The 25,425-nt window shown below is 31.6% G+C and overlaps 4 protein-coding genes across 6 annotated transcripts in view; 1 reads left to right on the top strand and 3 right to left on the bottom strand.

Annotated features, from left to right (window-relative positions):
* The window catches only part of LOC143054136 (uncharacterized), a 33,380-nt gene extending 29,795 nt beyond the window's left edge, over nucleotides 1–3,585 (bottom strand). Inside the window, exon 1 of one of the 2 annotated variants that reach the window (XM_076227057.1) lies at nucleotides 3,285–3,585. In XM_076227057.1, coding sequence (XP_076083172.1) covers nucleotides 3,285–3,294 — 10 coding nt within the window. In that variant the 5' untranslated portion in view covers nucleotides 3,295–3,585. The remainder of the gene's footprint in view (nucleotides 1–3,284) is intronic. The other variant, XM_076227050.1, reaches the window with a different exon arrangement.
* The window catches only part of LOC143054309 (eukaryotic translation elongation factor 1 epsilon-1-like), a 228,125-nt gene that overhangs the window by 52,829 nt on the left and 149,871 nt on the right, over nucleotides 1–25,425 (bottom strand). The window lies entirely within an intron of this gene.
* On the bottom strand, nucleotides 9,934–25,321 carry LOC143054257 (heat shock 70 kDa protein 12B-like). 2 transcript variants are annotated; one of them, XM_076227207.1, is made up of 5 exons: nucleotides 25,171–25,321; nucleotides 14,583–14,882; nucleotides 13,990–14,208; nucleotides 12,877–13,036; nucleotides 9,934–12,607 (listed from the first exon to the last, which is right to left on the bottom strand). In XM_076227207.1, exons 2-5 carry the CDS (start codon nucleotides 14,877–14,879, stop codon nucleotides 11,481–11,483), a joined length of 1,803 nt encoding a protein of 600 aa, XP_076083322.1. In that variant the 5' UTR covers nucleotides 14,880–14,882; nucleotides 25,171–25,321; the 3' UTR covers nucleotides 9,934–11,480. The 2 variants fall into 2 exon arrangements, with proteins under 2 accessions (XP_076083322.1, XP_076083311.1); XM_076227196.1 differs by lacking the exon at nucleotides 25,171–25,321 and adding an exon at nucleotides 20,153–20,173.
* On the top strand, nucleotides 17,673–22,645 carry LOC143054272 (heat shock 70 kDa protein 12A-like). Its single transcript, XM_076227229.1, has 4 exons — nucleotides 17,673–19,032; nucleotides 19,318–19,536; nucleotides 20,565–20,724; nucleotides 21,391–22,645. Exons 1-4 carry the CDS (start codon nucleotides 18,709–18,711, stop codon nucleotides 22,515–22,517), a joined length of 1,830 nt encoding a protein of 609 aa, XP_076083344.1. The 5' UTR covers nucleotides 17,673–18,708; the 3' UTR covers nucleotides 22,518–22,645.

Raw genomic sequence — 25,425 nt, 5'->3', positions numbered from 1 at the left:
CTTAAATATACTTTGAAGGATATAATGCAATCAATTAAAAAATCTGCATAAGAAATTCTAATATTGTGAAATAAAGACAGAATAGGCGGTAGTAAACTTAAACAGCACAAACCAATTTTAGATAAATTTACAAGATGTCAACAACAATCTAATACAAATACCTTATACTCGCGATACAACTATCTATTGGAAGTAACTATAAATTATAAAAACTTTTTATTGGCGTCTTTGTCAATTTACTATCAACGACAAAAATATTTTTGTTGTAGTCTTTGTCAAATTTAGTTGGCATCTTTGTTAGATATATTTGTATGTTTGTTTGAATTTTTAGGCAGTTGTTCGGTATTTTTGTTAAACTTTTTTGCATCTATTAGTGATATAACAATAGGCAAAGAGACCAACACCAAACAAATGTCAATACAGAAAATGCAATTCAATCTTAAATAATCATATTGATGACGAAAAGAACAGCTACAACTTACTTTCGTGAATTATAAATATCTCAGCCTTAGTAAATCCTTAATTGTTACTTTTCTTCCAAATAGATTCCTTTAAGTTAATCAAACACGAAAGTGCATTACCTACTGTGATTTTTTGCATAACATTTTAATACAGACGATAATAACATTTCAGAGCATCAAAACGGAAAAAGGCATAAACAGTAAGGTCGAGATTACAAAAGATAAACGCCTGATGAAGCTACATCCTTATGTTTAGTAAAGTTAGATGATAAAAACTGGAAAATCGACAACAAAAATTTTAGAACTCAAAACGCATGTACCAAGTCAGGATTATGACATTTGTTATCCATTGGTTTGATGTGTTTGCGCCTTTTATTTAAGCATTCGATTATGGACTTTCAATTTTGAATTTTCCTCGGAGTTCCGTATTTTGTGATATTATTTTTTGGCATATCATTCATGATATTAAGATGTTTACTTTCCCGAGGGCTTAACTTGGATAAACAACCTCTCTGGTTGTCGGTTGTGTTGAATTTTTTAAAGGTACAACAAACTAATTTTAGGTATAAAATTCAGCAAGGGGGAAGTAATTTTGACAGTATTCTGATTCGAAGCATATGTTTTCAACCAAAGCATATATTTATTTGAAAGTACTATTATGTAAATTGAATAAAAACCAGAGCGAACTGAATATACCATAACTTTTTTTATATTTTTTAAACATCAAAACAAAATAAGGACCGCACAAAAACCAAATTCCTATGATATGAAACTAGACCGATAAACTACAGAAAAAAGCGTTTCGCTTACAGAGTCAGGAATATAAAAGTTATTATCCATTCGTTTGATGTGTTTGAGCTTTTGATTTTGCCATTTGATTAGGGACTTTCATTTTTAAATTTTCCGTATTTTTGTGATTTTTTTTTTTATCTTTCCAAACTCAGAATAGTTTATATATTTACGTATAACTGTGATTACGTAACTGGTTGAAAGCTTATCAGTAGAGCATTGATTCCATTTTAATGACTAGGATGGTAAAGGCAATGATGTGTTCTGTAACGTTGATAACCGTCTGAGAGTCGCTCCGTTAGAATGCAAATACAGTGAATGGTGTTTATACTGACATCTCTGACAGATAATGTAAATTGTCTAATGATTTTTACGATCAACATGTTCCTTTCTAAGTTAATCAATGATTGGAGAAAACAGTTTGAAACTGTACTGGCACTAAATTGAACAGCTCAGAACAACCATGGGACAGATGTTTTGTATACAAAGCAAAAAGAAATAAAAGATGGCATGTATTAATTGGAACTCAATGGCACAACACAAATATGTCATCGACTAATGGTATTTGTTTTCCCTATTCAAAACAGTAAATAGGTATGTTGTAAATCGTTTTTCCTTCCGTCTTTCATATATATTATATATAGTGTCTTCTTTATTTGTTGTGCGAATGCATTTTCGCCTTTTAAGAGGGTGTAGAATATTTACTTTTGTAACATGTTTGTGTTCGTTTTTGACTTATGTTTATGAATGTAAGGTTCCTATATAACTTCTATCCTGACGCTGTGAAGAGGTTCAATAGGGTACAGATTTCATGTCAAATAAATGGAGTTAAGCCTTTCATTTTACTCACAGACAACGGAGCTCATATTTCCCAGTGGACCGTCTGACAAAATGGATGATATTTTTTTCTACGGTTTTCAGTTTAAACCGAATGATATTTATGGCGGACAAAGTTTGAAGTAAAATGAAAGAGGGGCTTTTGCTCACACAAACTTTAATAGCGTGACCAACCTGATGCTCCTGATATAATGAAATGAAATCAGGAGAACATACGGTGCTTCATGGATCTTAATCTGTTAAAAGGCCATTGATAGAGAAGCCATTTCTACAAACGGTAACTTAGTTTAACTGCAATGAGTACATATTTTTCATTCAACGGGAATAAATTTATTGTTAACAAAGAGTTTTCACATTTTTTCATTTTTTCGAGCGTGAAATATTTTGTCAGCTTAACATGTTTTCAACATAAAATAAAAAAAAAGCAAGACGTAACCAACAGTTTGAAAACTTTAAGGAAGTTTTAACAAAAACTTTAAATTTTACAGTTCACCTTAAATAACTGAATACTATTAAATATTAAAATTCATTATTGGTAAAAACCAAATTAATTCGAAATTTAATAGAGCCTTTTCTTAAATAAAGCATTGTTTCAAGTGAAGAAAAATTTGCATGCAAACACATCAAGACAAATGAATCAATTTTGTTGCGATAAATAATTAAATTTATTATTGATCTTAAAACTGTCTTATACAAAATATGCATAAAGTATTGAACTATTTATGTTGCGAAAATATCTAAGAAAAAAAATCATATTCAAATCCAAACAATGCCAAATAAAGGAAAAAAAGGATTAGTGATGGACGTGCATGCGAAATCAATGTCATATAAGGCTAAACCTTTCTTCTAATGAAATATTCATTAAATAAATATATATTGACAACCTAATATAAATGGTACTCAATGTTACATATTTTAACACTTTAAACGACTGGAAATTCAAATTTTACTACTTTGCTAACACATTTCTTTTCATCTATTTTTGCATAGGTATATGGATATGTAGTAACCATCATGACAATTAAATAACAATAATAAATGAATAATGAATTTCTTTATTTTGTTATCAGATTAATTCCAACGCTTCATAAGGTAAAGGTATTTCTTCCCAAATTAGTGAATGGAAATTTTCTAAGGATGAAAAATTATTACTCAATATTATATAATACAACTGATACATAAAAAAAATACACCTACCTTCTGCCATAATTAGTTGATTTTGTGTATCCAGATGTGTCTATTGATTCTATTACATTTCTTTAAAATTCCGTCTATGGTATTGTAGTATTGACAAATCACAACTCTGCAACTATCCATCATTCCGAATCTTGGGCATTAATTATTGACGAAGATATATGCCAAATTGTTATTAAAATCACAGAACTGGAAGCAAAATATGAAAACATGAAATTAGTCTTTTTTGCAATATGATGTATAAGTTTCCTGGGAGTTCTACAGAGCACTTTTGGTATTGGTTTACAGATATATGTTGTTAATTTAGTAATGTATATCAGAAGGTTTACGACGAATGTCAAATGTCATTGATTTTCCGTCTCTCATACCACTGGCTCATCATAAGGGCATTATAATTGTACAAAAATTACATCAATTATAAACTTTATTATGCCTAACGACTACATATCTATGAGTTGCATTAGGACGGTCTCATACGTGACTTGTCTTCATGTGAACTGATAACAACCAGAATTTGTAGATGCTTCGTTTAACCATCAAATTATACGAAAAAGAAGCGTCTTAGTATTTCTGAAAATATTGCAAACTAGAAAATTGCAGAATGGTGATGTAAAGAGGTTAGAAATCAAACTTTGGAACTTTGGAAATTTGTCGTCCGTCCGTCCGTTGACTTTTTATTCGAACCGTATCCCCTAAAACACATGCTCAGTTTAAATAAAAATAGAATTGAGAATGGAAATGGGGAATGTGTCAAAGAGACAACAACCCGCCCATAAAACAGACAACAGCAGAAGGTCACTTACAGGTCTTCAATGCAGCAAGAAATTTCTGCACCCGGAGGCGTCCTTCAGTTGGCCCCTAAAGACATATATATATATATATATACTAGTTCAGGGATAATGAACGCCATACTAAACTCCAAATTGTACACAACGTACAAGATATAGTTTATGTAAAACAGTTAAAAGGGAAGTATAACTACAAATCAAATGGATGGCAACTATTGCGACAATAATGCTACATTCGTTTTCCAAATAGATATTTGGGTAAATCACATTTGAATAGTTTGATCCGAAGGCACTTGCATAATCAGGCCAAAGTTTAACCAAAAACAGGTGCGCAAACGGACTTTTGTTACAATATATATGTAGTATTCAAATTATGGCGGGGTCCAAATCTAAGGCAGATTCCTAATCTATGGCAAATGTGACGTTACAAGTGTCAAACAAATCAATCTATAGCAGATCTTTAGAGTGCGTAATTTTCCGAGGGAATGCTATATTACATCAATGGCCGAACCAATAAATGTGACCACAATTCCAGATGAAGGTATTTCCCTCGACAACAATTTGCGGAAGATTAAAAGAAAGATGTAACCTATTAACTGGAAGATGGATAAAATGTGCAGTACTGGACTGAAAAAAAGTGCCTTCTAATTTGTCCAGGGACTTACTAGTTGGTTTATTGTATGGATTAAACAGATATCATGCACCATACCATAGATTAGGATTGTAAAAAATCTGCCATAGATTTGGGATGGCATGACGTCACATTTGTCATAGACTAGGAATCTGCCATAGATTTTGAACCCACCATACATTTGAGTCCTACATATATTCTTTTCTTTCGATCATGCGTTTATTTATTATTATTAACGGCTAATATTTGCCTTCACCCAGAGCGCTTAGATCTAAAAGAAATGCCGCGTTTGTTCAATTAGAATAATAATAATTCATGGGGACTTGAATTTATGCTGATTTTACAACATGTTTGCCCTTGATGCCTATATTTTACACCTCACTAACGCTTGTGGTAATAAATATAGCATAAAGGGCCAGCCTGTGGTAAAAATCAGTCTAAATTCAAGCCCCATGAACTATTTTTTAAATACAATGAAATAAATTAAAATAGGGTTAGTGAAAGATATTTGAAAAATTATACCCTTTCTCAGTTATAAGTTTAAAATGTAACCGAATTTGAAACCTATAAATGTCAAAAAGAGTGTCCCCACCTGGGATAATTAAGGTTATCGAAATGTGAATATTTGATACAATGCATTTGAATAAAAGGAGTTATGGAATAAACATCAATGAGACCAATTGAACAACGCACTTTAGATAAGTTAAACATTGTGCAATAAACAAATGAAATAATTAAGAAAAAATCATAAAAGGATTTGTTACAAATGTAAATACGAAGTGTTCCATAGTAAGTAATTGAATAAAGTTTTAAACGACAAACAGAACAGCACGATTAAAATCAAGGTCAAATTTTAATAAGATTTAACAACAATCTTTGCCCTTATGTCCGCCTAATAGTTATTGATTTCACTTCTTGGAACAAAGCAACACAGAATAATCAAATTTTTTTCTCATTACAAATCTTGAACAAAATTGTTGATGTTCTTTACAAAAAAGCAATACAGAAAATACTAATGTGCTTTGGGTTTTAATTGGTTAAAATATTGAAATTGGGAAAAATCAGCATGAATTTGGTTTACAATATAAGGAATTGAAAATACAGAAATAGAATAGCAATTTATGAAAGAACAAGAACGTGCAGAAAATGTGTGAATCTGTGGAAACTGAAGACATTGAATGGTGTAATGGGAAAATTGTTTTCATTCATAATAATAATCTTCATCCGTTGAAATTATAAACATGATTGATCTCCTTATGGCAGCATCAACAGGAGCTGGAAAGTAAAGTGTTATTTCGTGTTTCTCTACATTCTAGAAACAAACAAACAAAAATATATGAAAATTTAACATTAGGTCTGATGCTGCTTGTAAGTTAAAAGTTGTATGTTTGACTCAAAAGAAGTACACATTAAAACATTGAATTTTAACAAACCTCTTTCTGTTGTTTTAAGACGTTATATGTGTCTTCAATGCTCTTCAACTTCGTACTTTATTTGGCCTTTTTAACTTTTTTAAAATCGAGCGCCACTCATGAGACTTTTGTAGACGAAACGCGCGTCTAGCGTAAATACTAAATTTAATCCTGGTATCTATATTGAGTTTATTTATTCCCTAATATAAAAATTTACAGAATTTGAAATGAATAAGGACCGACATGTTGGTTATCATCAGCTTACATACATTTTAGTTTCTTGTGTATAATTCGAAGTTTAGTATGACGTCCATTATCATTGTACTAGTATACATATTTTTTAGGGGCCACATGATGGACACCTACGGATGCGGGAATTCTCTCTACACTGAAGACCCATTGGTTACCTTCGGCTGTTGTCTGCTCTATGTCGGGTTGTTGTCGCTTTGACACATTCCCCATTTCCTTTCTCAATTCTATTGAAGAAAATCTCTTTCATCCTGATGTAAAAAGAATATGAGTAAACGGGGAAAAAAAGTTGATGCTTGTTTTAATGAAAGTATACATAGCACATTTCGAAAATAATTCAGAGATTACTAAAAGGGTCAATTATACGTACATTTCTAGTGCTTAAAATATGCTTCTAGCACTCGACATTTTTTGGTTTGATACCAACCGACAATGCAACCACCAATCTGTAGTGATATGATGGTGGTAAATACTACACGGAAGTTCTGACGAATGAAATTATAATTCCTTTTACATTCAATATCGCCAGTTCCTCGATGATTCGAATTTGAGACAAATCAGTGCCGTAGTTCACTTCTTAGGCATATTATGTATTGGCCACCTAAACTACACAAAAATGTTTCAGTTCATTCCATCTCGGTTTTAAGTAAGTGTTTTCTTCTGTTCTTGCTAGTTAACTAATTGACTACTATTACAGAAGTAACAATAAAATTGTTTAATAAAGCATATGGAAATAATTGAGTAAATAATTTTCAAGAGGGGAAAAGAACTCTTTAATTAAATGCTTTATAAATTAGAGAATACGTTGAACGACAAACGACAAAATTATTTTAATCGACTAGTGGTATTACCAATTTTTGGATTCTTAAAATTCTACAGAACTTCTGGACAATTTTAAATCTCGGTCTATTTCTGAAATTAATTCTAACATACTTTTAATTTTTTAACCCTGTATGCCAAAATTTCCCATGTGAAATTATAAAATTGTTTTGTGTTAACATTGAACGTCAAAATGTCTTCCTATGTGACGTATAAATTTTATGACGTCAGACACGCGAAGCAATGAATGTGTTTTTGATTTGATAGATGCTGGTGTGCTTTTTTTGTAAAATTGTTTGTTTTAAGATTGTAACACAGTGATAACTGTTGTACCCATATTTTGACTATTTTATTTATTATGTCTGTTTTGTTCACGCATCGTTGTAAATATAACGGTATTTGATGAGAATGTTGTAAAAGTGAGAGGTTACTATTGTTTGTCTGTTTGTCCTTTTCATTTTTAGTCATGGCGTTGTCAGTTTATTTTAGATTTATGAGTTTGACTGTCCCTTTGGTATCTTTCGTCCCTCTTTTTTAGCGTTATAAAACCAGGTTCAATCCACCATTTTCTACATTTGAAAATGCCTGTACCAAGTCAGGAATATGACAGTTGTTTTCCATTCGTTTGATGTGTTTTGTCATTTGATTTTGCCATGTGATTATGGACTTTCTGATTGAATTTTCCTCAGAGTATTTTTATGATTTTACTTTTTAAATATATAACGTGCTTTTAATGGTCATTTAATTTCACTTTTCTTTTCTTATCTCTGTGATGGTTCATCGAAACATCTTATTGTAAATATTAAAGCTGCAACTCATTAGAATCATTATCCTCCTTCTGTAAAACACATGATAAACTACTTTGAACTGTGGAATCAGTTAGATAGTTTTGAAGCAACTGTGATGAATTGACAAAATTTGTTAATTTCATTCTTGATAAGATCTACATTTCGGCAATAACGTTTATCAACATGTTGTAGGTATTCCTAAAAACACTAAATTGTACTCCTTAAATATCAGATATTTTACTATATTTTCATGAATCATCGTCTTTGAGAAAATTCAGTATAGATCCATTATTTAAACATTGGTGATATTTTTCCTTAAATAATCAAGAATTCTCTTAATTAAATTGCAGAATTTTGCCCAAGGGAATTGACTAAAAAGATTTAGTAATATGAACAGCTTTAGTTGTCCTTTTCTTGAATGTAATCTATCTTTCTGACTATACTGAAATGACTTTTCTCATCGATAAAGGTACTATTGTTAACTTACGCGTTTGACCTATAGTTGTAGACATCTACGTCATCTGGACTCTGGTGGATAGTACTAAGGTCTCATTGGCAATTAATGCATACCTCTGGTCCTGCATCCTGTGGATGCTTACATTTTTGTTTTTAACCTACTATTCATGACGACTTGAATGTTTAAAAACGCAGCCTCTGTTGTAGTTACTCTACCGTTGTCAAATTTAAAATATTCACAAACTTAGATCGGTCAGTGCTGTTTATTTGGAATGTTTTTTTGTTGTTCTTTTTTTTTAATTCGTTAATGTTTAAGACGCAATCGCTATTGTAACATCGTAACTGTCGTCATCGTTTAACTTTTAGAATTGTGCAAGTTCCTATCGCACTTTACTATTTTTATTTGAAGCATATCTTTAAAGTCTTTGTTGTAAATAGCCATGCATATAACCTATGATAATGTCATATTAAAAAAAAAATTGAATTGAACAAGCGTCTAAACTAATGTTTGGTTTAACTGATCTAATGTATAAATTTGAAGATTGTTACAGTGTAATCAAAGTAGATTGACATGATTCTTTTAACATCATAATCATACTGATGAAGGATATATGTTATCCGAAATATTTATAAATAATTACATTTAGTTACACCTATAAACTTTGCATCAAAGTCAAGAAATATTCTTACCAGACAATATAACCAAATAACATGGAAGAGGTTCTTGAGAAGGTGGTTATACCGGACTCTGATTACGATGCTAACTATGCCGCAATGTCGGGAAAACAAATAAATCTGATCATCAATTTTATGTTCTCATATCTTATCATTGAAAATATGTCATATTAATGCACTTCTAAAGGAAATTATAAATAAAAATAAAAATCACAAAAATACTAAACCCAGAGGAAAATTCAAAACGGAAAGTCCATAATCAAATGGCAAAACCAAAAGCACAAATAGTTATCAAAGGTACCAGGATTACAATTCAGTACTACGCCAGACGCGCGTTTCGTCTCCATAGGACTCATCAGTTACGCTCAATCAAAATAATTATTAAGTCAAACAAGTACAACGTTGTAGAGCATTGAGTACCCAAAGTTCCAAAAAGTTTTGTCAAATACGGATAAGGTAATCTATTCCTGGGATAAGGAAAACACATCAAATGTATGAATAACAACTGTCATATTCCTGACTTGGTACACATATGTTGAAAATGGTGGATTAAATCTGGTTTTAAAGCTAGCTATATCTCTCACTTGTATGGCAGTCGCATCAATAATTACCCATTCATTCAATCGCTCCTTCAGCTGTCGAAACTGTATAAAATGCAATGGGTGGATGAGCTAAATGATGTTATATAAGTGGTAGATAATAACAAAGATAATAAAAAGAATTATATTTCATTGATCAGGCAATTCTTTTACTCAGCTAAAAAAATCTTCAAAGCTTAACACATTAAAACAAATATTAACACACTATTGGGAGCATTGAAAACAAAACTGTGTATGCAATTTTGTTCATTTAATTTAAAATAGAGTTATTCTTCTTTTCATGGAAAGTGGATATGCATTATGTTTTATTTAAAAACCGATACAAATATATATAGTTATAACAGGAAAGAATTTATTGTCCTTTCCCTACTTCAAATCATTCATAAGCGAATGGAGGTTGGAGAAGTAAGTTCCTTAATAAATAGGAATTAAACTTAAAAACTATACGAGCATTCTTTAAAAAAAATATGCATTCATTTCAAGTCAGGAATATGACAGTTGTTATCCATTCGTTTGATGTGCTTGGACTTTTGATTTTGCCTTTTGATTTTTGATTTTCCTTTTTGAATTTTCCTCGGAGTTCAGTATTTTTGTGTTTTTACTTTTTTTTTTTGATACGTTTTTTTGTGATTTGGATACCGGGTTGATTTGTGTGGCATAGCCACTCATAACTTAGGCTCTTGATCTGTACCTTGCGTTTTTACAAAATAGTATGCGACATGTATTTAAAACAATAGTTCATAGGAGATACTGACCTCTAAGCTTTCAAAAGGCGTGCATTATAAAATCTATCAAAAAACTGAACCTTACAGTTTCCTACTTCCCACTTCCACCAAAACTGAACAAAAAATGCTAAACATTAAACCTTAAAACGCGCACACATATAATTGGGAGACAGGTTTATTTAAATTAAAGGAATATGAGCTCTCGTAAAACTGAAGTGATACCAAAGGTTTTAGAACGGTCTGTAAATCTAATAAACTCCAATAAAAAGTTTTTTATATTTTGATTTTACATTTGATTGTGACTTTTTATATTTGTGCGTAGAAAATAAACAGAAAACACGAAAGGGACAATAAAAAATCGAAGCAAAATATTTATAAAAGTATATGGAGATATGTTTTAGTAGCTTTTAATGTTATAGCATCAGCATTTAATAAATGTTCTTATAAAAATCTAAAGTTGATTTGTTCAATCTACTTTGAATTTAGGAAGGGTTCGGTCACTTGCTTAAATGTAAACCATATTTGAAGAGCACTTGTTACACAATGTAAAATTAGTAAAGGGTGTTCTATCTAAAAAGCAATTAGAAATATACAAAGTATAAAATTTGACTTATGTTTGTAAGACCACCTTATTTGTATTTCATACACGAAATGTATTCCACAAAGCATATATCAAAGAGGATACGGATGGAGTCCTTCGATTCTCTTTGCTGTATTAATTTTTAAGCCTTTTATCTCGATTCTATATGAATCGTGCCTATCATTTTCCCGTTGTTTGTATTTAAGCGACCCATTATTCTCTATTATTTGCCTTCTTTTTATTCCTTATATTTTGAGTCTCTTTTTTCTGTAGTATAAGTGCATCATTCTGTTTTTAATTAACAATATTAAGGCCCTCGTAAATTATGAATAAACCTACTATTTATATCCTTATTCATGAAAAAATTGCGTCTTTCTTTAAAATAAATATTTATCAGTCATAGGATGTCAATCTCACAGAAAACAAAATTGAATATCAATATTCTAGCACAAAAAAAGTTTGTGTCCATAGCAATCATCACATAGCTTTTGGTGTATTGTAATGGAATGGTACTCCGAACGCATTAAATGAAGCTATTACTGTTTTTCCCGAATTTCTGTCCTTAAAACGGCCAATAATTTCTGTACCGCCAATTTCAAGTTCAAAATCACCCGTCCATTCCATCGGCCATTCTTTACCATCTGGTGGAGGAATTTGAACTTGTCCTAATTTCATACAACCTTTTTCATCAATAAAATTGGGATCCTTCTCAGTTGTGAAGTACAGATCGAGTGTATGGTTCATTGTTCGTTTGGCCTGTCTATTTTTATCTTTGTATGAATCTTTGATTGTGACTACACTTCTTTCACCAACTGTCACTTCTTGATTAATTGTGAATAGTTTTTTGAAATAATCTCTGCACCACTCTTTTCCCTCCTCTTTGAGTCTCTTTGATTCTGGGTCGCCTTTTTTGAAAGTTCTATAAGATCGAATGCCATAGGAATATTTCGCCATTCTTGATATCACCACAGTTGGATTATGTCCGAACAAAACGGCTCCTTTCAGTACAGCAAGTCTTGCCTCCGTGGGAATAATAACCTTAATATTTTGAAAAGATTCGTGGTTCCGAATAGCATCTGTGACTATCACTGATTCTGAAAATCCTCCAACCATCACCATAGCTGGTGGAATATGTCCTAAATGTCTGCTGTCTAGAACTTGCTGTAAATGAGATATAATGTGCTGAGTAGTTTCCTTGAAAAAGCTAATAAAGATACGAGCTTTGATATGTAGCCTGTCTCTCTGGTTTTCCTTCACTGACACCGTACCTGAATGTTGAGATGACTCCACAATATCGGCCAGCTTTTGCTTTTTGTTCCGAATAATTTCCATTACCCCACCAGGCATACGGATAACGACGTCATGGTCGCGATCGGGTGTTACTTTACGTTTCTGTTCTTCAAAATCCTGTTGAATTTCTAACAAATCACTTCTATAATCTCTCCTAATTTCCTCCATTATATTATTTCCAAGAACCTCTTCTAGAAATTTCAAGTATTTTTTATCTATATTAGTTCCTCCCCAGTCTCCCCCGCTGGCTCTATCAATAGTTTTCAAATTGTGTTCTTTTGTGACTTCATTTATTGATATATCTGCGGTTCCACCTGAAACGGGATTTCATTTCATTTTTATATTGAACAAAATTGCACAAAACTAATTTAAGATTTTAATGTTAACATATTATACCTGAAAAAATATTTAAATCAGTTAAAAATGAGATATTCTAATTATAAATTTTTAGAGTGATTACAATAACCAAACGTTGACAGAATAAGGAAATATGCCACTAGAATTTTAAAACAGGGGAAAATGCCGAAAGCTAGAAGTAAACAACTGTAAAATTTGAATATTTTATAGAAAACAGATTATTTACCTCCCAAGTCTACAATAATTATCTTTTTTCCAGGTTCAAAACAAGATAAGTAGTTAGTCCCTCCTGCAACTTTCATGGTATCTATTGGCAGCAGTCTACAGTACAACGCTGCAGCTTCTGGTTCATATGCGAGAGTTAACGATGAATGAGGTATATCGGCCTAAAAAGATCAAGCAGATTCCAATTGTATGTTCAATTTGAGTAGAAGTGTTTCTGGCGTAATGTTATATCAATCAAATGTTGGAAAAATTGTCAAGGCACATTACAGGTGAAAATACTATATTATTATAAACCCTGAACAATATATAGTGAATAGTGTAAAAAAAAAAAGAGAATGTAATCCATACTAAAGTTAAACAACGTATAGCTTGCTGTTCGTTGTGAGTTAAGGCTCCGTGTTGAAGGCCGTACTTTGACACATAGTGGTTTACTTTTTACAAACTGTGACTTGGATGAAGAGTTGTATCATTGACAATAATACTACATCTTTTTAAATCTAATTATTGAAATGTATAACATAAGACATGAAGACAACACTAATAGATAGTACATAACATTCCTATGTATTGTTTGTTGGTGTTCGTCTTTATTTGTTTGTCTGTTATTCAGAGGAGTATGGTGATGGTAGTTCATGTGATCTGTTGTGTTGTTTAGAATTTTTGTGAATTGTATTATCCTTTTTATGGAAAAAGTAAAATAACAAAAATCCCGAACTCTGAGGTAAATTCAAAACGAAAGTCCCTTAATTAAATGTCAAAATCAAAAGCTCAAACACATAAAACAAATGGAGAACAACTTTCATTTTCCTGACTTTGTACAAGCATTTTCGTATGTAGAAAATGATGGGTTAAACCTGAATCTATTGCTAGCTTAACCTCTCACTTTAATGAAATTCTCATCAAATTCCATTATGTTGACACGATGTGTGAACAAAACAAACAGTCATAGGGATACAGAGGTAAACATTGTGTTATAATCTTTATCACTATGAAAACAAACAAATATATCAAAATTGAAGTATTGCAAAGTTGTTAAAATAAATATCATTAGCAATGTCATCCAAATTGATTATTTTAATTATTAGTTCTAAAGTATACTTATGAAAATTCCTACCCGTTCAGCAGCTGTTCTCATAAACTGCTTTGCTGGATCTGACCAGATAGCCGGAACTGTAAGTACCCATTTTATTTGGTTATCAGGGACGTCTAAGTTACGTTTTTTAAGGTCGTTCAGTAAATGGTTCTTCAAGTATTTGATAGCTTCGGTGAATACAAGCAGAGCTGATATAGGTTTCTTATCCATGTCTTCAACTAAAGTTTGTTCATCCAATTCCTGAAAAAAAGTTGGTTCGTTTAGTATATTGTCAGAATTTTGACAATCCAGTTAGAACCATAAGTAACAATTGTTGAACCAAATTTAAGATGACAAATATGAGTTTACTTATTGGGAGAAAAAATAAATAAAGAGAGTACTAACGAATGAAGAATTTGACAAACGATCCAGCTATATTTGTTTCAAACATCTTCTGTTGTAAAGATAGGAAATCGTCTCAATATTCTGTAATACGACTCAATAATTCTAAATAAAGTGAGTCATATATCAGCGTTGCTTTTTATCGATACCAAATCAAAATCATAAATGAAATGAAATCCTACATTAGAGGAATAGCTATTTCGATGTGTTTATTTACTTTTAGAAAAATTTACCTCCTTTTCCATCAATAGCATCTTGAACCTTGTAACAAAATACCAATCCTCATGTTCCTCATTTTCTGCCAGACTTATATATTTGTTTTCAGCTTCGCGTCCAAAGGAATGGAACTTCTTTTCTGAGGTTAGGAGAACACACGTGGGTGTTTTGTATGACGGTCCATCTGGCCAGCTATGGGACGTAATATTAAGGGGTTTGGATTTATATTGATGACCAAAAGAAAAGGCGTATCCACTATAGGTTGTTCCTATGTCTATTGCAACAACCAAAGTGGAATCTTGCGGGACAGCCATTGCCTAAAACAAATTTAGAATATCATTAAAAGTACTCTAATTTTTGTTCTTAGTTGGGTTGAGTATAAGTTATCGACGTTAAATCACCTATCAAATGTTAGTTCTATATGTCATCAAAATAATAGAGAATTAAAAGTGCATTCAATACTATTAACATTTCAAGAAAAAAAATATGATAAAAAAATTTAGTCTATATAACTTCCATATCTCGCATTTAGATCATAATAATCGGATTTTGTCTTTATAATGTTTTATAGTTATTGCAGGATTCTGAAGTAAATTTGAACAATGTGCTTTGTATCGAGTCGACAACATATTATTAAAATACAAAAGAATATTAAAGAGCATATCTTTGTTGTCCTTTATCTTAGTAGTCATGTCCCGTCTGTAATAAGTGGGACGTTCATTTAGAATATCCTTAAAAGTACTCTAATTTTTGTTCTTAGTCCTTCGTAAATTTTACGGACGCCATCACGAGTTGGTTGACCGTTATGGAATAACCGTTTCACAAATGATATCGGATATGTTCCTTACGTCGTAACTTCCCTTTCATGAATGTGACCTACCGAATTAGACTATTTACCGGATTTGTAATCACATAAGCAACACGACGGGTGCCACATGTGGAGCAGGATCTGCTTACCCTTCCGGAGCACCTGAGATCACCCCTAGTTTTTGGTGGGGTTCGTGTTGTTTATTCTTTAGTTTTCTATTTTGTGTCATGTGTACTATTGTTTTTCTGTTTGTCTTTTTCATTTTTAGCCATGGCGTTGTCAGTTTGTTTTAGATTTATGAGTTTGACTGTCCCTTTGGTATCTTTCGTCCCTCTTTTAGCTTTGAGGATTGTATGTATTTGGTTCTACGCCAGGCTGATATGTCGATGTTATATCCAATGCATTGTAAAGAAAGAGTGTCACATTTTTTAAACGAGAACCATCAATTAAATGAGGTATCGGTAGGTGGTCATTGAAAGGCAAAGATTCCAACATGCCCTCGTTTTCAGTGGCAGTCCAAATTTCCCACCTTTCATCTCGATAGACCTACCATGCAACAAACCCTACCTATTGTTTGTTTGTTATTATAGATATGCATGAAATACTTGCCCACTGAACGTCAAACAAGCAGCACTCGCTCAATCAATCAATCAAATGAATTAAATGCGATGATCTGTAATGGCATTAACACTAGTAAAAAAGTTTTACGACGATTTCTCTTTTTTTTTCTTTTTCTTTTTGTTTAATTGGGGTTTTTTTTAATGTTTTTTATATATTGTATTGAAGTTTGGGATAGTTATGACTTGAGCTGACTGTTGATTTAAAAAAAATGTAGAAGATGTTTGTTTACAACATTCTAGGGTTAAAACAAACGTACAAATATCATGTGTTTTATTGAGATAATAAATGAGCATACAGGTAGAATGGGCGATCCAAACTGCACTTATTATGGTTCGTCGGATTTGCATTTATGAATTATCTACTGATTCTGATATGTTTAGATTAACTGAAATGCATTTATTCAAATGTGCTCTCTAAGGTTCATCATCTTATGGCCGTATTATTCAAAATAAAATAAAAAATAAATGAAAGTGGAAGAACTGTTGTTTATTGCACAACAGTTCTACGTAGTTTGAAATGAAAGGAAGATAACACCATCCTTTAAGCCCACATTCTCCTGAAAAGATAATTTCCTATCACTGAATGTTTCAAAGTTTGGTAATTATAGCTTATTGCATTATTTCATTGAATTTAAAATACAGGATACATTTTGGGGGAGGGTTGAGATCTCATAAACATGTTTTACCCCGCCGCATTTTTGCGCCTGTCCCAAGTCAGGAGCCTCTAGCCTTTGTTAGTCTTGTATTAATTTTAATTTTAATTTTTTGTGTACAATTTGGAGTTTAGTATGGCGTTCATTATCACTGAACTAGTATAAATATTTGTTTAGGGCCAGCCGAAGGACACCTCCGGGTACGGGAATTTCTCGCTACATTGAAGACCTGTTGGTGACCTTCTGATGTTGTCTTTTCTATGGTCGGGTTGTTGTCTCTTTAACAGATTCCCCATTTCCATTCTCAATTTGATACAAAAAGAAAGTAACAAAAATAATGAATTCCAAAGTATTTTCAAAAGGGAATGTCAATAGTAAATGAAAAAATAAAATGTTAGAATTTATCAAACAACGAAAAGAATGGTAAACAACTTTAAACTCCTGATTTGGTACACGCTTTTTCTGAAAATAATGGTGGCTTAAACGGGTTTTTATAGTTCGCTAAACCGTCCACATGTATTGGCCAGTTATTTTTAATTCCGTTGTCTAATAAAATGGATGGACTACCCACACAAACATAATAACATGTACCTAATATGACAATAATTTGGATCCAACAGCCAAAACTGTGTAATCATACATCACAACTAAAACATAACTGACTACAAATTTCAAACAATCCTAGAAATAAATATAACAAAGATGCTAACAACAAAATCATTGTAGTTTTACGTACATCTAACAAAATTTCAAACATTTTTAAAATTGAAGTTTTACAACAAAGCTCGGCTTTTCAACTGTGAGCTTTCTATTTTTACGAAGCAACCTTCTAATATCACTTGGATGTAGAGACTGTATAACAAAGTTCAGGCAAGTTGATTCCAAGACTTGGTTTGTTTATTAAAATTTTTTCTTTGTTACAATATTGCTGTTTAGAGTTGAAGCCATATCTTTTAACCAGGTTAACATAAATTAAGCAACACAAATGATGATACTGGTGGAACAGTGTATGCGTTCTAGTTTCTTGAGAGGTTTGTGATGCTTTTGATTTTATGTCTATATAGTTTTTTTGTAATATTTTAATTTCAAATGTCTGTACATGTTTATGTATAACACTTTCAGCTATCCTATATCATAGGTATTCAGTACAAACTTTGCTTAACACCAGTAATCGTAGAACTTAGAGGTACCAATGGTTTATAATTTTTGCCAATGTCTTCAGATTTAAAATAGAAAAAAAGAAATTTGTCGAACCATTACTGTATGATTCCATCTAAACAGTAAGGAGTCAGTCAATGCCTGTACAAAGTCATGAATATGACATTTGGTATCCATTCGTTTAATGTGCTTTATCTATCTATATTGCCATTTGAATAGGGTCTTTACTTTTTGAATTTTCCTTGGAGTTCAGTATTTTTGTGATTTTACTTTTTGCAGGGATAACACGAATTGTATCACTAGCAAAGAAGAATCTGATCATCTGAGGTCAACTGAGTTGTTTGTGTCGTTTTATTGTTCTACCTTTTATTTTCCGTGTAGGGTTTTGTTGATATTATTCTTTTTGAACTTCTTGTCGTCTGTTTTCTACTTAATTTTTGATTTAGGATTTTTGTTTACTCTAATAACTGCAATATCATAGATTGATAATGTATCGCTGAAGTCTAAAATTCTTTATTTGATTACAGATTCTCAAAGACGAATACCTACATTATTATCTAAAAATCAATTAAAAGGGTCAACTGAAAGAAAACAAAAATTTAAATAGTAAGAATTTGAATATAAAGCCTACCATGAACCTGATCTGGGAAGGAATTGGTTTGTAAACTTCTTCCTTGTCAGCAGATCGATACTCATTGGATTTTACAGACCAACGAATGATTAAATTTTCCTCCAGGTAAGTCTTTTGATGAAACATTAATTGAATTATATTTTTAGAAAAACGATTTAAAAATCCTTATACTCAAATAAGTATGTGTTCAATCACATTTTGTTTATAAAAATTTTGCTTTGAGGCAAATCTATCCATATTAACGTTGTCTCATTTAATTTCTTTCCAGAAACTATGGCGACTGTAAATGATCCCGTGTTAGTAGTAGTAGCAATAGATCTCGGAAGTCATGGTTCAGGATATGCATTCTCCTTCCGCTATGAGTTTGCAGCAAACCCTATAAACGTTAACACCCCCTATTGGTCAGCAGAGAGTGGAGGCAATATTACATACAAAGCACCCTCCGCTATTCTTCTAAACTCTAAGAAGAAATTTGTTGCCTTTGGACACGATGCTGAAGACCAGTATTCAATTATTTGTGAAAATAATGAACAGAATTCATGGTACTACTTAAAAGAGTTTAAAATGAAACTGTATGAAGCCGTTGTTTTAGGACAGGTACGTTGTTATGATATATTGCACAATTAAGTTAAGAGAGCAGACGTTTTAATTTAACGTACAATAAATCAAGACTAGTTTGATATCTAACAGAAGAAAAGTTCCAAATGACTTCACATATCGTATACTCGATAAACATTAGAACGACTGTGATAGATTAAAGACAGTTTAAATCCCAATATGTATACAATCATATCAATCCATTCAAAAGAATAATAGATAAAAACACAAACTATTCACAAATGCAAACACTTTGTACTATATTTGTAACTTTATTCTTTACAGGATATTCGAGACGATTTTAAAATGGAGGAAATGAATGGAAAAAAAGTTTCAGCCAAAAGAGTATTTAGATTAGCAATTAAATTCTTAAAAAAACATCTGCTTGACCAGTTTAAGAAAAGGAACCTTGGAGTAAATAATGATTTGATTAAATGGGTAATAACGGTCCCAGCTATTTGGAACGATGCATGTAAACAATTCATGAGAGAAGCTGCTGAAGGGGTAAGAACAAACACAACAATGTTAAGCACAAGAACATATAAAATCATTCAGAAAACAATTGAAATACCAGATTAAAATGCCGTTTCTCGTAGCGTACCTAGTCGACAACTCCAGTGTAGCTCCTTTTGGACTTCATGCGATTCATTCAGTTTTTATATTTTACCTTCATGTTCAACATATTCTTAATGAACTTAGATGGAAACATGTAGCATTTAAGTTTCAAGATTATAAGAAATAAGAACTAACAGACATGTATCATTTTTTTTATATAAAATATTTATGTTAAACAGTATCAAAGGCGCACTAGCTGTCGAATTCACGTCCGCTGATTTGACTTAAATTCTCGTATTTTATTTATAACATACTAAAACGTATATCCAATTCACAAAATGCATTTATTTACAATGCACAACCTCGATTAAATGTTCGTGAGTATTTTAGTCTAGATACAAGATAAATAATCATCGTGGTGACCTCCGAAGACTGAAGACGGTCATATAACCTGATATAAACATAAACACACATATAAATAGATAGCCAACTCTTTCTACTGGATATTTCCTGGACAATTTGAGTTCTTATTATAGGTTAAAATATATCTTAATTATTTGTTTACCTGCATAAGAAATAGTTTTTGTGGATCGAATCGGTCAGTCAAATGGTTTACCCTTGTTTCACTTTCAATGTTGACATTATTTTCCATTTGATAACTTAACACGCCTAATGCATAGGTTATCCATTTCTAGCTAAGGGGGAAATAGAGGTTCACATTAATACGGTTTCAATAATGATTTAAGTGTTAAAAACCTTGAATGGTAATTAGGCAAAAATATAGATGGATTCAGCTTTTTTTCCAGATTTCTTGTAGAAGTAAACATGTGAAAACCTCTGTGACCAACCTTATAGTCATCTGAAGTAGGTAGTATTTAAACGGGCGATTACTAATGTCATCTGAATATTGAAAAAATATATGTAAAATTAGTTTTGTATTGCAAATATAAACACACTAAACATTCATTTTCTTTTAGGCTGGAATTGCAGGAGATAAATTCTGTATTGTGTATGAGCCTGAGGCAGCATCAATATATATGCGTCTCATACCTGTAGATAAATTCGTTGGGGAAAATAAAACAACTATATTAAGATCGTTAAATCCTGGCAGAAAAGTTATAGTAGTTGATGCTGGGGGTAATATAATTATTAAATATACGATCTTCAAAAAAGAACTATCATGAAAATAGCTAAATACCGTGAAAAGTACACAGCAAAACCAAGCATTAAAAATCAAAAATAAGTATATTAAGTTGTTCAATGTTTTTTGATGCCCTGTTATTGTAAAAGAAAATCGAAATATAAAGGAATAAAGATGGAGTTTTATTGTACCGTATTTGTTTTGGATTGTATTCGGACAAATCTCTACGATTGCGATAAGCTTAGATTTATAAATGACCCTCTCAGTATGGTCTCGGTAAAGCTAGAAAATATGTACACAGAATATTACGTCTAGTGCAGTATACAGTTATTATTTTAATTATTTCTGAAAATTTTCCGACGGCAAATCTTTCAAGCACTTCTGATACCCACATCTATGTTTTTATCATCATAACCAAACGAGCGTATTAACGTTTTGAAAATAAATGAATCTCAAGTTGATTTTTTTTTAGTATATCAATCTATTGATGTTTGTTCTATTTACATGTCATTCTTTAGTAGGTAGTACAGTTGACATATCAACTATTTGTACGTTTAATAGTTCTATAGTTAACATATTTGTGACTTATACCTAATGCATTTGACGTATCAACTACAAATGTACTTGTAAGATATACAATAACCATATAACTTTTTTTATAGGTGGTACTGTTGACATATCTGCCCAAGAAGTTTTACCTGATGGTCACTTGAAAATAATTCATAAAATATGTGGAGGTTCGTGGGGTGGTGAATGGGTCAACCAAGAGTATCGCAAGTTACTAAAGAAACTGCTAGGAGGAGATGTATTCATGGAATTTAAACAAACACAAGGATTAGATTATAATGAAATGATGAGGTGCTTTGAAACGGCAAAGAAATCCTTCAAAGGAAATGAAAGTTCTAATATATCAACTAGATTTCCAGCAAACTTAGCAGAGCTTTTAGAATCGAAGACGGGTTGTAGTATTTCAAACATAATAGAAAATTCTTGCTTCAGTGGTAAACTTAGGGTGAAAAGAGACAAACTATTCATCGATCGAGAACTATTTCAATCGTTTTACAGTGAATCCATTTCAATGACAATTAAAGAAATTAAAGATATTTTGAAGCATGACAGATGTCGTGACGTATCAGCTGTTATGTTAGTTGGGGGGTTTTCAGAATGTCCAATGTTACAGAAAGCTATTAAAGACGCGTTAGAATTAGAGGTTTTCATTCCAGTTGAAGGTGGATTATCTGTGTTAAAGGGGGCTGTAATTTATGGTCATGATTCTTCTATAGTAACATCTAGAGTGTGTAATTATACGTATGGCGTCAGCATAAGCCGTCCTTTCAAGGAAGGAGAGCACCGAAGGGAAAAATATTATAGATGGGATAATGAAGACTGGTGTAAACACATTTTTCATGTTTGTTTTGTTGAAGGTCAAGACGTTCATGTGGGGGATATAGGTATGATTGAGATTAATAATACTTTTGAAAGTGAAGATTCCAAAACTAAAAGAACGGAACCTTTTGCTGTTGAAATTTATATTTCTGATGACAAAAAGCCGATGTATGTTACAGACGAAGGATGCAACTTACATGCAAAAATTCATATCGACCCCCCTAATGGAATATGGCCTGTGTATGCCTTTGGATGGGTAGAGCTTGAAATTGCTGGCACCGAAATGATAGGCACTTACGTGAACGCAGAAACAAAGGACCGAATATCAACGAGGTTTGAATTGCTTCCAACAGGTTATAAAACATTAAAAGGAGAACGTGAAAGAATGCGTGAAATGGATTGACAGACGTCAGAATTTCTTTTAATGTTATTCATTCTACTTTAATATTTCTAAGAATACTAGTCATAATACTAGATTTAAATTGAAAGTCTTTTAATCAAGTTGCTTTAACATTAAATTTATATTCGTGATATTGTATACATTTTGCTTAATATGTTATATCTTCAAAATAAAGCCGACTTCCAAATGTAGAACACATAATAATGTAGGGCCCCTGATTAGGATCGTAATTTTCCATTTGTTCTGAAGGTTGATTTTATCAGTTTTTTTTGGACTTCTGAGTTTTGAATTTAACTTGAAGTTTGTTTCTCTAGTAAATCTTCTTGTATGGACGACATACTAATGTTAAAGAATTAGTTTGGATCTCTGTATGTGTCTTCTGGTTTAGTAATTCAAATTGCTTTTTTTCAATGAATAATGAAGAGTGCCACAGAGTTTGATATGATATGCCACAATGTGAATTATTATTTATCATTATTATACAGTATTTATAACAGCGCATTACTTTTGGATCCTCAATGCTCTTCAACTTTGTACTTGTTTGGCTTTATAACTATTTTGATATGAGCATCACTGTCCTATGTAGACGAAACGCGCGTCTGGCGTACTAAATTATATCCTGGTACCTTTGACAACTATTTACAATATTGAAATTACCCTAAGCGCTTTAAAACATATATACATTAACATATATAGGTATTAACAATAAAATCTGAAAGCCCATGTTATAAAATCATAAAACAAACAGATTTTGGAAAAATTGCATATAAAACTATTAAATTTACTGATAAACAATAAAATCTTTATAAAATGGATATGGTCAAATTTAGGAGATATTGAAACCATACCAATAAAAGTAGGTTAAAACTTCAAAACATTTGCTAAAAAATTGTAAAGTTACATTAAATGATGTGTGATCTCGTGTGATAAATGAAATGAATGAGTATGCATTAATATTTCTTCTGTTTTATATTTCAATACTCATGTGACTAGGCTGAATACTTTATATGATATTTGTATTTTTGACATTGCAAATTTTGTGTATAAAGAATTGATGAAGAGGACATGATTGTTTTTGTTTAAATTTATAACGGTTAAACATGCCATTCTTAAGAGACCGTGCTTGTATCAAAATATGGGACCCGTGTAATAGATATAGGAAGATGTGGTGTGAGTGCCAAGTTCTCTTATAAGCTATTAGAAACGGTAAAGAAGAAGGGAAAACAAAACCTTATCGCTTCAGTAATATAGATATATAGTGCCAGTACAAATGAGATATCATTATAATTGAAATCCATTCTATGATATGTTCAGTGTGGATTTAACATAATTTAGCATTGCATTTTACTCCTTATTACTAAAAGGGGCGCGAAAGATATAAAAGGGACATTCAAACTCATAAAATAAACTGATAATACCATGGCTAAAATAATCCAACAGACAAACAAAAGTACAAAAAACATAACATAGAAAACGAGGGTTGATATCAGGTACTTCAGGGGAATAAGCAGATCTTGCTCGACATGTGGCACCCATGTTACTCATGTTAATACTAACCCAGTAATACGTCTAATTCCGTAAGTCACATTTGAGGAAAATGGAATTTACTGGTATCTTTTCAAGTGATGGTTGTGAATTGATGGTCAGCATCGGAGTGAGTACTAGTTCAGCTATCTTATCACTAGAAGATTTTATTTTAAATTATATAAGTCAAACATTTGACATTTTTCACATTCGACCTGAGTGTTTGTTGAAAAATATAACATGCGATATTCAAATCAGTGTTCAAAACACTAAATACAATATGTTATTTTTACGTAAAGTAACTTACTTCAGTTCATTAGATAATTAAGCAACTTTTGATAATACACATTTTGATAATAACTCCCCTTTATGCTTCTCTAGATATGTAGACGTGGACGTTTGTCGTGTACCAAGTCAGGGATACGTCAGTTGTTATCAAATAGACCGTATTTAGTTATGTTGCCGTTTATGTCTGGGGTTGTTTTTGTAACAGTTTAGTGGTTCTGTTGTTCCGTTGTTTTCCTCTTATAGTTGGTGCGTTTCCCTCGGTTTTGATTTGAGAGCCGAATTTGTTTCAGTTAAATTGATTTATGACAATTTAACAGCGTTATACTATTGATGCCTTTATTTAAGATCAGATATACACAATGTCACGCTATTGTTAGTTTCTGTTTAGTTCTCAGAATTAGTAGCAAATTATGTAAAAAGCGTATTTAATATAAAAACATATGTACCTTTGCATTGTAGCGATTCCCTTGTGTGTTAGTCCGAATATTTTATCCCTCAAGCGAATATTTTTGTTCATAGAGAATTATGTGTAAAGTATGTTTTCATTTTATGAATTAGAACATATACCTAATTATACGTGCTATTTCAAATAATTTAAATTTAAATATCGTATCTGATAATAAAATATTCGTTACATATTTTTATAAAGTTACAAGAATTTAAAAGGTTTATCAGTCTAATAATTTATTCACTTCAGTGGATCATATATACATACATATAAACGTTTAACTTTGATTCAATACCACTTCGTATTTTAGATAATGTATACAGTTTGACCATTTCGACATTTCGAAAACTAATTAGTATAGAGTAAAAATGAAAGTAACTGCAATTTATTAATTACCTGCAAATTATCCGGTTCCAAAGTCTGTTAGCAAGTTCCAGCTCGTCAGTCACGGATGTTATCAACTTCCTTGTCCCTGTAATGGTCATATGACGTCAGGATAGAACTCTTCACAACTCAAGGTACAGTTGCATAATTTAAGTATGATTTTAAATTGTTTTTGTTTTAACTTCCTAAGGTATATATTATAGTATGAAATGTTTTTGTGAAATTCTTCACGATTGATAGCATATTTACTTCTACAACCTCTAGTTA

This window comes from Mytilus galloprovincialis, chromosome 1, assembly GCF_965363235.1.
Source record: "Mytilus galloprovincialis chromosome 1, xbMytGall1.hap1.1, whole genome shotgun sequence".
Lineage (NCBI taxonomy): Eukaryota > Metazoa > Mollusca > Bivalvia > Mytilida > Mytilidae > Mytilus > Mytilus galloprovincialis.
The sequence above is the reverse complement of the archived record's forward strand: the minus strand, read 5'-3'. Positions and strand labels throughout refer to the sequence as shown.

Bases quoted from the DNA above. Each gene is read 5' to 3' on its own strand.
- LOC143054257 (XM_076227196.1), bottom strand. The intron at 13,037-13,989 runs GTAGGAATTTTC...TGATCTTTTTAG, and splicing joins TGAGAACAGCTGCTGAACGG to GCCGATATACCTCATTCATC. The intron at 12,608-12,876 runs GTAAATAATCTG...ATCCCGTTTCAG, and splicing joins AATTATTGTAGACTTGGGAG to GTGGAACCGCAGATATATCA.
- LOC143054272 (XM_076227229.1), top strand. From the start codon at position 18,709: ATGGCGACTGTAAATGATCCCGTGTTAGTAGTAGTAGCAATAGATCTC. The intron at 19,537-20,564 runs GTAAGAACAAAC...ATTTTCTTTTAG, and splicing joins TGAGAGAAGCTGCTGAAGGG to GCTGGAATTGCAGGAGATAA. The intron at 20,725-21,390 runs GTAATATAATTA...CTTTTTTTATAG, and splicing joins TATAGTAGTTGATGCTGGGG to GTGGTACTGTTGACATATCT.